The following is a 13,988-nucleotide window of genomic DNA, read 5'->3' on the forward strand; positions in this document are numbered from 1 at the left end:
ACGGTTCATGATAGGCCACAAGCCCTTTCAGTTTACTGTGCTCCCCTTTGGCCTTACCAGCGCCCCTTGTGTGTTCATGAAAGTGGTGGTGGTGGTCGCAGCTCATCTGCACAGATCAGGGGTTCCAGTCTTCCCCTATCTCGACGACTGGCTGTTGAAGACAGGCTTGCCCCAGACTTAGGTCTCCCACCTCCAGACTACGGCCGACCTCCTGCATGCACTGGGGTTTACCATTAACGTGCCGAAGTCACAGCTAATTCCCTCTCAGAAGTTCCTTTTCTTCGGAGCGGTTCTGGTCACAGCGCAGTGTTGGGCTTATCCTCCTACGCTTCTAGCATGGAAAAGTGAAGAGTATCTGACCACTGCGCGCCTGGGTCACCCCTTTATAGGTGACCCCAACGTCGTAACCAATGCTAACGACGCCACGTGGAGCCGAACAGAGCCACCCAACGGCACACAGGATACTGCTCACGCAAAATTTTCCAGATCCTGTCTGACGCCTTGGATGAGGAATCGGAAGCTAGATATTGTCTCTACCAGGTGAAGCGTTATAGAAGGTAAGTAACTTGTTCAACATAAAATGGAAGACCTTTGATGTATGGCATGCCTTGATCTTGTTTTTTAATGTGAATGTTCTAAACTGTTGCCATCATTTGTAGCATTTCGTGTAGTTTGTTTACTGTGAGATGCATAAAACCTGTTGCTTGTTGGGAGAGTTGAAGAAATATAGGCGTTAAGCTGTCTGCATAGTAACTAGGTGATGTGGAGTTTTTAATTATATTTTAGTAGTACTTCAAAAACCTGGGCAAACAGGTTAAATGTAAAGGTGAATATTACATGTATGGGCATACTGCTTTGGGGTCGACTTTTAAGCCTTTTTTGATAGAATTGTCAATGATTATAAGAGTCCGTAATCTGACTGTACATTGTCATATTAGCCTGGCTGGCTGTGCTGTAACTTCCACTGCTTTCTGCTTTGCAGCTGTTCTTGACTGCTGAAGTGCTCAAGTTATGCAGCCTGAAAAAGGAAGAAAATGTCAAGACTGATTGGCAGAAAATGATGAAATTTGGGCGAAAGAAGCGGGATCGAGTGGATCACATTCTGGTAACATCGCTAAGTCTATGCCTCCAACTCTTCTGTTTAAGACTGCTTTGAGGAAATGTGTGGGCATGCAGGAAATCTTTAATAGCTGTTTTCCCCCGTGACTGTATTGTAATCATCTTCTTTTATTCTCGTTCATTGTTTTTCAAATCTGTTCTTAGAAATTAATTATATTACATTGGCTCATAGTGTATTTCAGAAAACAGTTCCATGTGTCTGGACTGTACTGCATGATGACCAGTTAGAATGCTGTCCAACCTGCAGCAGTATGTCCGGAAAAAGGGCATCAGTTATAGTTCTAATAATGTTTCCTATGCTGCATAGGTTCACCAATATGCGTTCTGTCATTGCCACCCTTCCTGCAATGGCCAAACACCAACCTAATCTGATAGTGTACTCTTTACAAGCGGAAGCATTTGGGTTCGAAATTATGATGGCATGTTTGTATTGCATAGGGACAGTTAATCTTGACCTCCCACCTTTAAAAAGGAAGGGCTAGCTGTACAAAGACATTTAGCATTTGCAGGTTTGAGACGGCTAAATGGCTCATAGGCCCATTTTGCAATTCAGTAAGTGCTTCCAGAATCGCAAAATAGAGTTTAGAATTGCATACTAAATTGCAATTTGAAAGGGACATGTGTAGGGTACTTCCAAATTGTGGTTTGGAATGCTATGTATCAATGAGTTGTGACATCAGGTTTGGTTGCAAACCATTGATAGGTTACCAACTCCTCAAAGCTGGTGGTACCTATTCGCAAGGGTGCCCTTTGGGCATCTTCAGAAAAGAAAAGTTGCTTGGCAGTGGCCAGGTGTTCTGGGAACCACTGCCGACTTTTAACCTCTTAGCTGCTGTGGTTTTTACCACTCCCAGTGCAGAGTCCTTTTTTGATTATTGGGGTACTTAACCCCTTCCATGCTGATGACGGAACTGTTCCGTCATCAGCGTCGGTTGAGCTGTGCTGATGACGGAACCGTTCCGTCATGACTCCGCCCGCGCAAGGCGGAGTCAGCACAGGCGGGGAATACGCCCCGCACGCAAGGGGTTAAAGTGTAGGCCTTCTGATCAATAATTCTGACAGCAGATTCTTCACCTTTAGAATATACTAAAGCATCTGACTGTGTTTGTAAGATTGAAGAGTGCCAGTAGGTGGGTTCATGCAGTTTTACATTGAATTCATTCCACCTCTGAAGTTAAGATGGAGACACATATAACTGCCACCACTGCGTGTCAACATTTGTTGCTTTCTATCTGAGCCTTCATATGGAGATCTGGAGTTTGTTCGCACTTTTTTCCTCATCAGTTAAAAAGTTTATTTTCTGAAATTTGCTTTTTTTATCTGTGTGCAGGGGAGCTGTGTCCCCTGCTAAAACTATAGAGTTTAAGCCTTTTAAGGACTGTCACAGACAAATGTCTGTGCAAAAGGCGCGCTTCTTGAGTAGTTGGGATTAGGGGCATGACTTAATTTCCTTTGAGGAGTATGCCTTTATAAATTCATAGGCGATCTGATAATATGAAGCAAAGCAGTATGTCGCCTAACACTGAATAAGTCCGGGAAGTGGACCCATTCCCATTCTCAGGACCATTCCTGCATCAGGTTCTCGTTGGAGTGAAAATCTTCTGGTAAGCAGAAGCAGTAGGCGGCAAAGCAGAATTCATCTGTGCCTCACCACTCTCAATCTGAAAAGACGCCAAGATGTCAGGGTGCCGAGGAGCCTAGCCGGCGACCAAGATGGCCGCGTAGGTACTCGGCTCCGCCGACCTTCGTTCCCTGTCATTACATCCTGCTGCCCATCCTGTGCCCGAGCCCCACTCCCTGACTTGGGAGTAAAAGCGAAGCCCGTAGTAACTGCCCCGGGTCGTCTCCGTGGTCCGGCGGCGGAGTTACACCGCTCGGAAGTTCGGGGCCTTGTCCAGCGTGGAAGCCTGTGCCTCGAGTGATAAATGAGGCTGACTGGAGTGCAATAACAACGGGGGCCGCGGAACAGTTTACATAAGTCCGGCCCGACATGTGGAGCGAATTCCCCGGGGGCTTCGGTGGGCCCCATCGTCTCTGCCAGTGAAGCAAAGTTGTGTTGGGAACGGCGCGGGGGCTCGTGACGCGCCGGCCTGGCCCAAGGAACCATCTGTCGGGGCTGCGCGGTGCCCCGGCCGCCCCGGGACATGCACGGCCGGGACTGTGGATTGCCAATGCCGGTCAGCCCTGGTTATTTAATGCAGACACCCCCGGGGCAATAAAAGAGCCCGTTGTGATCCTGGGAGTGGTGGTACAGAGTAGGAGGGGTGCAGAAACTGATCGCTGAGCCTGCATTACCCCGAGGAGCTCCGGAAAGATGGTGACTAGGGGAGCTGAGGCTGTGCTGCCTTGTAAAGGCCCACAAGTGGTGGGAAACACGTTAGTGGCCAAATAAAGGAGAGACCTGTCCGGGCCGACTTGGGAGACCCCCTTTGGATGTCTTGTGCTACAGCAGTTGTACCGGGAGGTGCCTGCGGGGTGCCCACTGGCTGCCCAACGTCAAAGAGGAAGAAAGTGCCCAAAGACGGGGCGCGAATTGTGTAGCTGTGGCGCACTCTCTGGGTCGATGAAAAGGCACCGGGGAGAATAACTGCCGGGGACGGCCGCGGCATGGTGGGACTCCGAAGAGGTGAGCCAGTGATAGACTATGCGAAGGGGGACGGCAGAGATGCGTTGTGGTGCAGTCTGACCCTATCAGAGTTGGTTGTTCACCGCGAATGGCAGGAGGACTCCTGAAGAGGAGTGAGACCCTTGAATCGTTGGTCACTTTCCGGAAGCGGTGGAGTTTGTTGGATTGCTCTTGACTGGGTGACGGACATGGCCTAGTGGAGGCCCGGAGGGGGCGAGATCAAATGCGGCCCGTTGGTAGGCAGCAGGGGAATGTGACTGATCTGTGACCCTGACCTCAAGGGTGAAGTTCAACATGGCCTGGCCTAGTGGAGCAAGTTGGCAAGATGGCGACAAAGATGGAGTTGGACAAGGGCCCACCTCGGTCCTCCAAGAGGTCCAGGACCATCCAATCGAACCGGCTGGATCGCTACACTTTACCTAGGGGGTCTCCGGTGGAATCGAAAAATACCCCGTCGGAGGGTGAAGAGGTCACTTTTGCCCCCAGTGAACCAACATTGATGAATCTTATGGCGGCTATCAACGGGGTTTAGGTATTCCTGGACCAGAATATGGAAGCCCTGGACAACAAGCTCGACACAGTCACGATCGAGATGGGGCTGATACGGGCGGACCTCACGAAGGCCAACGAAAAGGTTAAGTCACTGTAGCTCAAGACGGCCAGCTTGATTGACGATGAGAACTTGCTGCAACAGGAGTTGCGGGACCTCAAGGCCTCAAAAGGCCTCACGGATCGCAAGCTGGACTATTATGAAGGAAGGGTCAGGCTTAACAACGTCCGTTTTCTTGGGGTACCCGAGAAATCAGAAGACCAAACGCCGGATTGTTCTCAACCATATCAACCTAAAGGCCTTAGCAATTTTTTACGGTTGAACGTGTGCATAGAGTCCCTGGGGGCAGGCCAAGACCGGGAGCTTCCCCCGCCCTATGATTGCCAGGATCCTGAATTTTCGTGACAGGTACGTGATGTTACAGGCGGCTCGTAATGCGCCCCCCTTGAAATATGAAAACGCAACTCTCTCCTTCTTCCCAGACTTTACCCAAATGGTACAAAAGCAGCGTCAGAGCTTCTTATCGATGAAGAGGAAATGGAGAGACAAGGGACTAAAATATGCTATGATGTTTCCGGCCCGTCTCTGGGTGGAGCTCAATGGGAAGGCCTGGTTCTTTGACAATCTTGAGGTGGCGGCGGACTGGTTCGACAGTGTACATGCGACTGAGGCGGAGAGCCGAGACCGAGGCGAAGCGGAAGAACAGTGATCTATTCTAAAATGGTGTCGTGGGGCTTAAATAGTAGTATGTAATGACCGGGGGGGTGGGGCGGGTATGTAACGGTTCCCCTGACTTGCTGCGCCAGTACAGATGTCGCTATAGTTTGATCTGAAATGGGGTTGCAGCGGCGGGACAGGGAGCGAGTGGGATTGGCGGGCTAGTTTGGGCCCTCCCTCTATTTACTACCTCTAGTTAGCTGTAGATTCGTGTTGTGGTGATAGGGGGCGACAGGCACACTACTAGTTGGGGATGCGTGTAAGCTGCAGGCAGGGGTGCAGGGTGGGGGGTTGAGAGTTGGGTTTATTTTCGTATTCAAGCTTCTATTGTGTGTCACATTAATAGCAGTCTGTTTAATTTTTTTATATTTTGGATAGTTGATGGCATCAGTATATTATGTTTGATTAGCATGCAGCAGACACAGGATTGTCACTTCCTTTTCATACACGATGATGGGGGGTAGGGAACTGAAGTTTTTGAGTTGGAATGTGAATGGTTTGGGCGACAAAATTAAATGTAGTGTGGTTCTTCAGTATCTTAAACGTCATGCGCCGAATGTAGCCTTGCTAAAAGAAACACATTTAGTGGGTAATTGATGTAAGGCGATGCATAGAATGGGGCACAAGTCGGTGGCTCATGCAGGATTCACGTCTGGGTCCAGGGGGGTGGGCATCCTGATTCGGAAGGCGCTCCCGTTGGTGATAGACTCCACGTTGGAGGATGATAGGGGCAGATATGTTGGAATTACGGGTCATTGGGAGGGGCATGTTCTTACCCTCTTGTCGGCCTATGTCCCCCCGGGTATGCAGTCCACTACATTCATTGATTTGGGAAAGCTTCTGCTTGAACTGCCGGTAGGGCTTTTGATCTTGGGGGGTGACTTCAACGCAGTGGTTTCTGGAGTTTCGGATAGACATCCCAGTGAGATACAGGGTGCACCCAGCGATGGCTGCCCGACTTACATGATGCAATGGGTTTAGTGGATAGCTGGAGCCTGCTCCACCCTGACCAGAAGCAAAACACATTTCACTCTGGTGCCCATGGTAGCCTCTCGCGCCTGGACTACTGTTTGGTTCCGGCGTCTTACATCACTGAAGCTGTCCATCTCGCCAGGGGTATCTCTGATCATTCCCCGCTTTGGTTCCGGTTTTGTATCGCTTTGGAATCGGCGGGTAGGGTAGCCCCTATTAACGAGGGAGCGTTGCTTACTGAACCCCAGAGTATTGTCGACAGCTTTGCAGCATATTTTTAGACTGTGTATACCTCGGTCTCGGATCGGCGGAAGAGGACTCCCATTTGCTGCTTCGTGATATACAGCTCCCTCGTTTGTCCAGTGAGGACCGTGATTTTATGGACAGTGCCTTGACAGCCTACGAAATAGCTCAAGCTATTCGCTCCTTGAACTCGGGTAAGGCACTTGGACCCAACGGGCTCCCAGTTGAACTCTACAAGCTCAGGCCAGATAAGCTGGCTCCTTACCTTAAAGGTATGGTTGTTGAGGCCCGGGAGAAGGGGAATACTGCCTTGTGATCAGAGAGTTGCGTCGGTGGTAGTGATTCATAAGGAGGGTAAACAAAGACTAATTGTGCCTCTTATAGGCCTATTTGCTTATTGAACGCTGAGCCCAAAATACTGGCCAAGCTTCTCTCTAATAGGCTGGTGAAAGTGATCAGCGGACTGATACACCCAGATCAATCGGGCTTTATTCCCCACAGAAATACGGCCCTGAATTTACGTAGGTTGCATGGCGTGATAGCCAGGGCCCACACTCTGCAGGAACCGGTCGTAATCGCTTCACTTGATGCAACCATGGCTTTTGATACCGTAGAATGGTCCTATTTGTGGGCGGTCTTGACAAAATGTTTTTTTCGCCCTGGCTTTATTGGCTGGGTGTGTTTATTGTACATGAGCCGCTCGCCCGAATAGTGGTTAATAATCGTGTCTTGGCGTCCTTTCCTCTCGTTCGGGGCACTCGGCAGGGCTGTCCCCTCGCTCCCCTTCTTTTCTCGCTGGCCCTGGAACCCCTAGCGGCCTGAATTCGCTGGGAGCCATCTATCCGGGGCATTCGATGGTCCCCTGATTGGGAGGACCGGATCTCCTTGTATGCAGATGATATACTTCTTTACCTGGCCTCCCCTCGGAAGTCCCTTATTGTTGTGTGTGATGTCCTGGCCTCTTTTGGTAAGAACTCCGGGCTTTCCATCAATTAGGGGAAATCTCTCTTGTTTGTTCTTTAAGGGGAGACCCCAGTTCCTCCGTGAAATTGTCCCATCCAAATTACTACGGATGGGTTCAGGTATTTGGGGATTATCATTTCTTTGGACCCCGCAGTCCGGTATGCCAAGAATCTCCTTCCCCCTTTGCAGAGGCTTAGGAGCGACACCGCTAACTGGAGGAAACTTACGCTCTCGTTGTTTCCGAGAGCGGCTCTCTTTAAAATGATGTCTCTTCCTCGTTTCCTTTATGCCCTTCAGAATACCTTAAATGTTGTGCCGGTTAGTTATTTCCGTGAGGTGGAAGGGTTGCAGCGTAGTTTACTATGGGATTGCATACCGTGTATTGCTTTAGCCAAGCTGACGCTCCCATGGTGTGATGGAGGTGTTGCCCTCCCAGACATCAAACAATACTATTGGGCTTCCCAGCTGGCCGCAGTCAACCATGTAACATATGGGCCCGTGGCTCCTCCCTGGAGGTAGTTACAACAGGGCACTGTTCTCTAAGTCAGCGAAGCTGAACTTGACAGGGCCAACTAAACATGCTGTGTGGATCTGGCACGATGCCACGAGTTCTTTGGGATGGAGGGACATCCTGACGCTAGCTACCCCACTTTTTGATTCAGAGCGGCTGGGTAAGCTTTGGAATATGAGAGGATTTGATAAGTGGGATCTGATAGGGATCCCATCCATTAGAGACATTTGGAGCAAAGGGAAGATTAAAACATTTGAAGAAATGCAAGTCGAATTTGAACTGACAAGATCCGAGTACTTTCGCTATGCGCAAATTCAACACGCATTACAGGCGGCCCTGCCTGTGAATGCGGACCTGCCGGAGGCTTTGCCTCTTGAGGATAGAATTTTAGATGGTCATCTCCCCGACAAAACAATCTCCCTGATCTATAAGAAACTAATTAATCACAGGGCGGATCTACTTAGGGAGTTGAAAGATAAGTGGACGTGAGATGGCATAGAATTGGATGATGAGGACTGGCAATTGGCTGTGTCCTCTCCAAAAGTGGTTGCTATTCCTGTGAGGGTGCGGCTCGTTCAGTTAAAAATACTACACAGGTTCTATGTCACAGGCCCCCGCCTTGTACGGATGGGGTTATTGGAAGTCGGATTGTGTAGACAAAAGTGTCGTCTTGTGGGTACATTCCTCCATATCATCTGGGAGTGTTGATATATCGCCGAGTACTGGGGTAAGATTCATAACACTATACACGAGGTCTTGGGGGACGCCTTGCAGCCAGAGGCGAGGAGATGCCTCCTTAATATATGGGAACCTACTGACCTTTACTCAGCATAAACACAGTGGGCCACACTAGGTTTCATGATAGCGAAAAGGAATATTGCCCAGCCTCCTACCCTCGAGGGCAGGAAAAATGACTTAGATTGGAGTATGTTCCGGTAGAAGTCTGTTTACACGGCGAGAGGCCACCCTCGAAAATGGGCATCAATTTGGGGACTTTGGAACAAGTGTAGAGGAGAGATCTGTGTGCCAGCTAGAGATTCTGTTTTTGATGTACCCCCATCCCGTGAGGTTTCTGACATGAATGTACTTTAATCCCCTGTCCCCCCGGAGATGTAATGTTATGTTATTTTGTGTCTTTTATAGCGCTCGGCTACTCAAAAGAGTGTCCTGGCGCTTTATTGCAGCCTGAAAAAGACAAACACAACACATAGATTAAAAGTGAACGGGGTAAACAGAAAAAAGAAGTCTAGGAGGCAAAAAGCCAAGTTTTCAGGGTCTTCCTGAAGGCCAACAAGTTTGAGGTGCTGCACAATGTCAGAGGCAAAGAGTTCCAAAGCTGTGGAGCCCGGGACATAAAGGAGCGACCTCCAATACGGGCCTTCCTCACGCGAGGAACAGTGGCAAGAAACATCGACTCTGATCTCAGAGATCGTGACGGACGATAAAAGACAAGCCTCCTTTGAAGATATTTAGCCCCTGCGGCATAAAGGGCCTTGTGTGCCAGAGTTAGGGTTTTAAAAACTATCCGCTTCCGGATAGGCAGCCAATGAAGGGACTGCAACAAGCCAGAGACACTGACTCGCCTATGCAGGCCAAAAATGGCACGCGCTGCCGCGTTCTGGACCACCTGCATCCGTTGCAGGAGATATTCCGGCAGGCCAAGATATAGGACGTTAGAATAGTCCAGTCTTGAACCGATCAAGGCCTGTACCGTAGTCCTCCTGTGGTCCTCAGATAGCAAATAGCAAAGGGAGATGTTATATTGGACTATGATGTGATTCTTCTGTACTGTGTCCTTTATTTTTGATGCCTTGTTTTAATAAAAATAATTATTAAAAAAAAGATATCAGGGTGCCTCTCTGCCTAGCTCCCCGACCCCCACTGAGGAGCCAATTCTGCAGCAGTTCCTGGTTCACCCTGAGCTTGTGGGGCTGTTGGTGAATTCGAACAGATTGAGGCCTTTAAAGCCGCCATGCTGGACTTCCTTGGTACACTTCTGGTTCCCTCTGTCCTGCCTTTGTGCCCCAAGGACCTGCAGAGGTCTCTTGTCAGGTTACCAACAGCAGGCCCACCTTCAACATTGGCTCCTAAACCCATCTCTCGTTCTGCTCTGACACCAGAGCTAACTTCCAGTCTGGCACTAAAATGACGTAGACGTTGGACTGATGGAAGAAGATGTGTCCATATAGGCCTTTCTGACTCCAAGCTGAATTTCTTTCAGCCCCCAGCACCGTTGCGGCCCGACGACATAGCGATGATTCCGTTCCAGTATGACTCAGACAGAACCATGCCTCTGTCTCGGAGCTGCACCCTGGCGCTCCAACTGCTGTTCAGTTCAGGCTCTGTCCCAAATCAGTCATTGGAGATGACAATGGAGATGATAGGGATTATTGTACTATACAATTTATGATGACACTGTATTCATGGATTTGCAAAAGGTCAATGTGTTGGACATTTCTCTGGACAATGATTGTGTCCCCCCCCCCCTGGATCATCAGTGGAAGAGTGTCTCCTTTGACATAGTCATTAGATGGCCAGCTGAGGTATTGGATTTACAATTGCCAACTATGGAAGTCAAAATTAACTTACTGACAGACGGTATACACCTGTTACAACGCAACTTTTACAACTACCTACTGTTACAACGCAACTTTTACAACGCATACCATTACAACGCATTGCGCTGGGGGGCGCTCTAGGATAGGGAATAAGTATAATTTACTATCCAACACCTTCCCTAGGGTCCACGGGGACTGGAGTTAGAATAGTAAATTATACTTACCACTATCCAGCACCTCAAAGCGCTATGCGTTGTAATGGTATGCGTTGTAATGGTCGCGTTGTAACAGTAGGTAGTTGTAATGGTATGCGTTGTAACATGGTACATCCTTATTGGCATCTGGACTAAGCCTTGTTCCTGTCTTCCAGTGAACAGGCAGAATCCAGTCGATCCTGAAATTTTAAATGTAGCACACTAGAAGAATGGTGGTTCAGGCTTCCACCCAAGGCTTCCACCAGTTGGGTGAACCCAAACTCATTCCCTGTGACTTCCGCCAGACAGTCGAAACAAATTGAGGCTTTCGGAAAGCAAATGTTTTCTACAGCCAGCCAGGGCCTTCAATCAGTCAATGCCAGTCCTCCAACCACCACCTCGCCCCATTAAAGCTTGAACGCAGTCAATGTCAGCTGTTTGCTGGGGTGATATTCCCATGCTCATTAGGACATGGTAGGCAAGATCTTGCTGGCAGTCCCTGAGCGATTTACGGCCAACTTGGTTCCAACCATCCAGGATGATCGGGATGCTGCAAAATATATCATGTGGTCTGGGTTTTGCACTGTTGACTGCTTGGGCAGAGCTGTTGACACAAGCATGATTCTTCAGCGGCAGGAATAGAGTAGATCCACAGGCTTCTCAGATGACATTCAAGCCTCTTTAATGGACATGCTGTTCAGTGGAAATGGTCGGTTTGGCAAGAAGTCCAATTCAGCAGTGGAACACTTCAAAGAAAGCTGGGCCATGGCATATTCCTCACGCCTTTCCACACCTTCAAGACACTATGCTCAACAGTTCGCTCCTTCTGAGGCTACTCCACAGGTTTGGTGTACCGGCTACATTGACACCCACTGCAGCCACAACAAACACCCCAGTCCTTTTGGAGTCAAGGAGAAGAGCACGCAGACATTGCCTAGGCCATCAGAAGACACTGTTGATCTACTGCCACATTAGAGAGAGGAGCATATAAACCCCAGAAACAGAGATTACTGAACAGGTGCCATAGAAATTAGATAAACAATCTCTCTGCATTGAAAAGCTTGCATCTCACAGCGGATTGGCAAAAGCTTACAAAATGTCACAAATTGACATCGCCCACACACAAAAAATGGGATACAATCTCCTTTATCTCAAACAGAGCATCTTCCAGGCAGCATGAAAAACAGAGTGATAGTCCCTTGAGTCATACCGGCAGCCGCAATAGGGAAACTTCCAGTATCACTAAAAATGGTGACTACATCTTTTAGGCACTGTTGAGAGGGTGCAGTGTCAAAGCTTTGGCGCGCTGGAGTTTTGAAAACCGCTCTCTCTCTGAAATGATTTCTAGATAGAGTAGAGCTCAGCAGCTGCCTCTTCTGACCCAAGTTCTTAAGAAGATCAAAAAAGTCCAGTGCAAAAGTCATACTAGTGGCTCCGCGTTGAGCAAGGATACTGTGGTCCCTGGAACTTTTGGGCATGAGCCTCTGTCCTCCAATCAGGGTACCACTTTGGGAGGATCTCCTCTCTACCCAGTACGGCAGGGTCCTACGTCAGAACCTACACAATCTGCACTTCCATGCGTGGAGTTTGATCAGCCACAGTTGACTCCATTTGATATGTCTCCCAAAGTTGTGGATGTCATATTGGCTCCATGCGCCTTTCTACACCAGGCATAGAGACAAATTTCTAGCCTAGTGTAGACTCTGCAAGACAGTCCTGTTTCAGGTGAAACTTTAGGATGTCTTATTGTTTGTTTTTTCTCCGGTCCACCAAGGTCTCACTGTGCGACTTGTTAAAGGTTATCTGTTGGGCCTTTGAACAGGGCCAAGCGTCCTTGGTCAATGAACCCATTATGATAAGGTTTCTAAAATGTTTGAATCTGTTGACCCTTTGAACCTTATTACAGGTACAGGGCCAAGCGTCCTTGGTCAATGAACCCATTGTGATAATGTTTCTAAAATGTTTGACTCATTTGTTTCCTCCAATACCCTTTGCGATGACATAGTGGGATCAATGTTTTTAACAATATTTGTTATTACATTTATACATACAACATATCACATGCAACAAGGGACAACAAATATACATGATCTTAGGAAAGTAGTGTTTCAAATAAGACATCAGGTGACAGTGAGCGATCCATCTTGAGTATGGACAGTTTCACATTGGGATCGTGATTTGGTCTTCACTTTCCTCATATGCACACCATTCTAATCAATGAAGAGCTCTTCACTATATTTCTTCATGCTGAAGACTCTGCTCCTGGTCGATGGAACTTTGGCTCGCTGGGTGAGTAAACTCCAAGTTCTCTCAGTAGAGCCGCCTTACACCACATTTTTCCATGAGAAAGTGGTGTTGAGGTCCAGGGTGGCTTGTTTGCCGAAGGTTGTGATTGCTTTTCCAATTGGGCAATCCATCACTCCCCCAAAGTTCTCTGCTCTACCTCAGCCCTCAAAAGTGAAAGAGAGACTCTACCATGTGGATCCCAAAATCCATTAAGCTTTTACATCGAACGTACCAAAGACCATCGGATAAATGATCAGCTCTTTGTGGCGTTCTCTGGGACAAAGAAAGGCAGGGCGGAAAATTATTGTCAAGGTGGATAGTCTTCTGCATTCAGATCTGCTATTCACTGGCCAAGAAGCAGCCTCCAGAGAACTTAAAGGCCCATTACATCAGGGCCAAGACTCCTACTCCTAAGCACTAATGCCTTGAAAGCCAGGTCTGAAGGGATAGGCATTTGCCTATTTGGTCATGCAGGACTTTTTGGTATGAGACATTCCACAGACCCACCACTGTGGGAGTTACTGCTTTGATATCTATTCTAAAGGTGAGGAATCTGCAGTTAGAAGAATCAGAAGAACAGGTTACTTACCTTTGGAAACTCTCTTGCTGGTGCATACTCTAACAGCAAATTCCTCACTCCTCCTTTTTCTGTGGAATGGTCTCTTTTTCTCTCTTAAAATGTACTAATTTAGAGATCTACATATTGATAACTTTGATTGTTGTTGGGCTCCTCTTCTGAGGATGTGGACACAGTCAAGAAAGAAACTGATGTCAACACGCAGAGGTGACTCTTACTAGCGGCTCCATCATCCCTTCCAGGAATGAATAAAGTCAACAAAGAGCTAAACGGTGCAATGTTCCAAACTGTTTGAGCAATGCTGTTTAAAATGCTGGATCCAGTCTGGTGGCTGGGGATATTCTATAGGTGAGGAATCTGCAATTAAATAACATAACTTTTTTTCCCACAAAAGGTATCCAGGCCAGCTTTGTGTCATTTTTTATTTTATTTGTTAACATCCTTTGGTTACTTGAGGTACCCAGTGTTTGTGGATTCCCTGAGAGGGAACAAAAATAGCCAAATAGCTTTTTCTGGTTGCAAAGATTGGGGAAAACGTGCTGGGCAAGAATATTTTTTTCCGTGTTTCCAAAAATTACTTAAACGAAAGCTAAGCTGTGCTAAGATCAACATTTCTCTTGATTTCAGGAACTACCAAAGCTTGCGTTTTTTGTAAGAGGCCTTAAATATTTC

The 13,988-nt window shown here is 48.0% G+C and overlaps 1 protein-coding gene across 2 annotated transcripts in view; it reads left to right on the forward strand.

The window, feature by feature from the left end:
* The window catches only part of CEP350 (centrosomal protein 350), a 1,459,870-nt gene that overhangs the window by 1,408,834 nt on the left and 37,048 nt on the right, over positions 1 to 13,988 (forward strand). For both annotated transcript variants that reach the window (XM_086955422.1, XM_086955428.1), the window contains one exon: positions 983 to 1,105. In XM_086955422.1, the coding sequence (XP_086811548.1) occupies positions 983 to 1,105 (123 nt within the window). The remainder of the gene's footprint in view (positions 1 to 982; positions 1,106 to 13,988) is intronic.

Source organism: Lissotriton vulgaris, chromosome 1_1 (assembly GCF_964263255.1).
Source record: "Lissotriton vulgaris chromosome 1_1, aLisVul1.2, whole genome shotgun sequence".
NCBI classification, from domain to species: Eukaryota; Metazoa; Chordata; class Amphibia; order Caudata; family Salamandridae; genus Lissotriton; species Lissotriton vulgaris.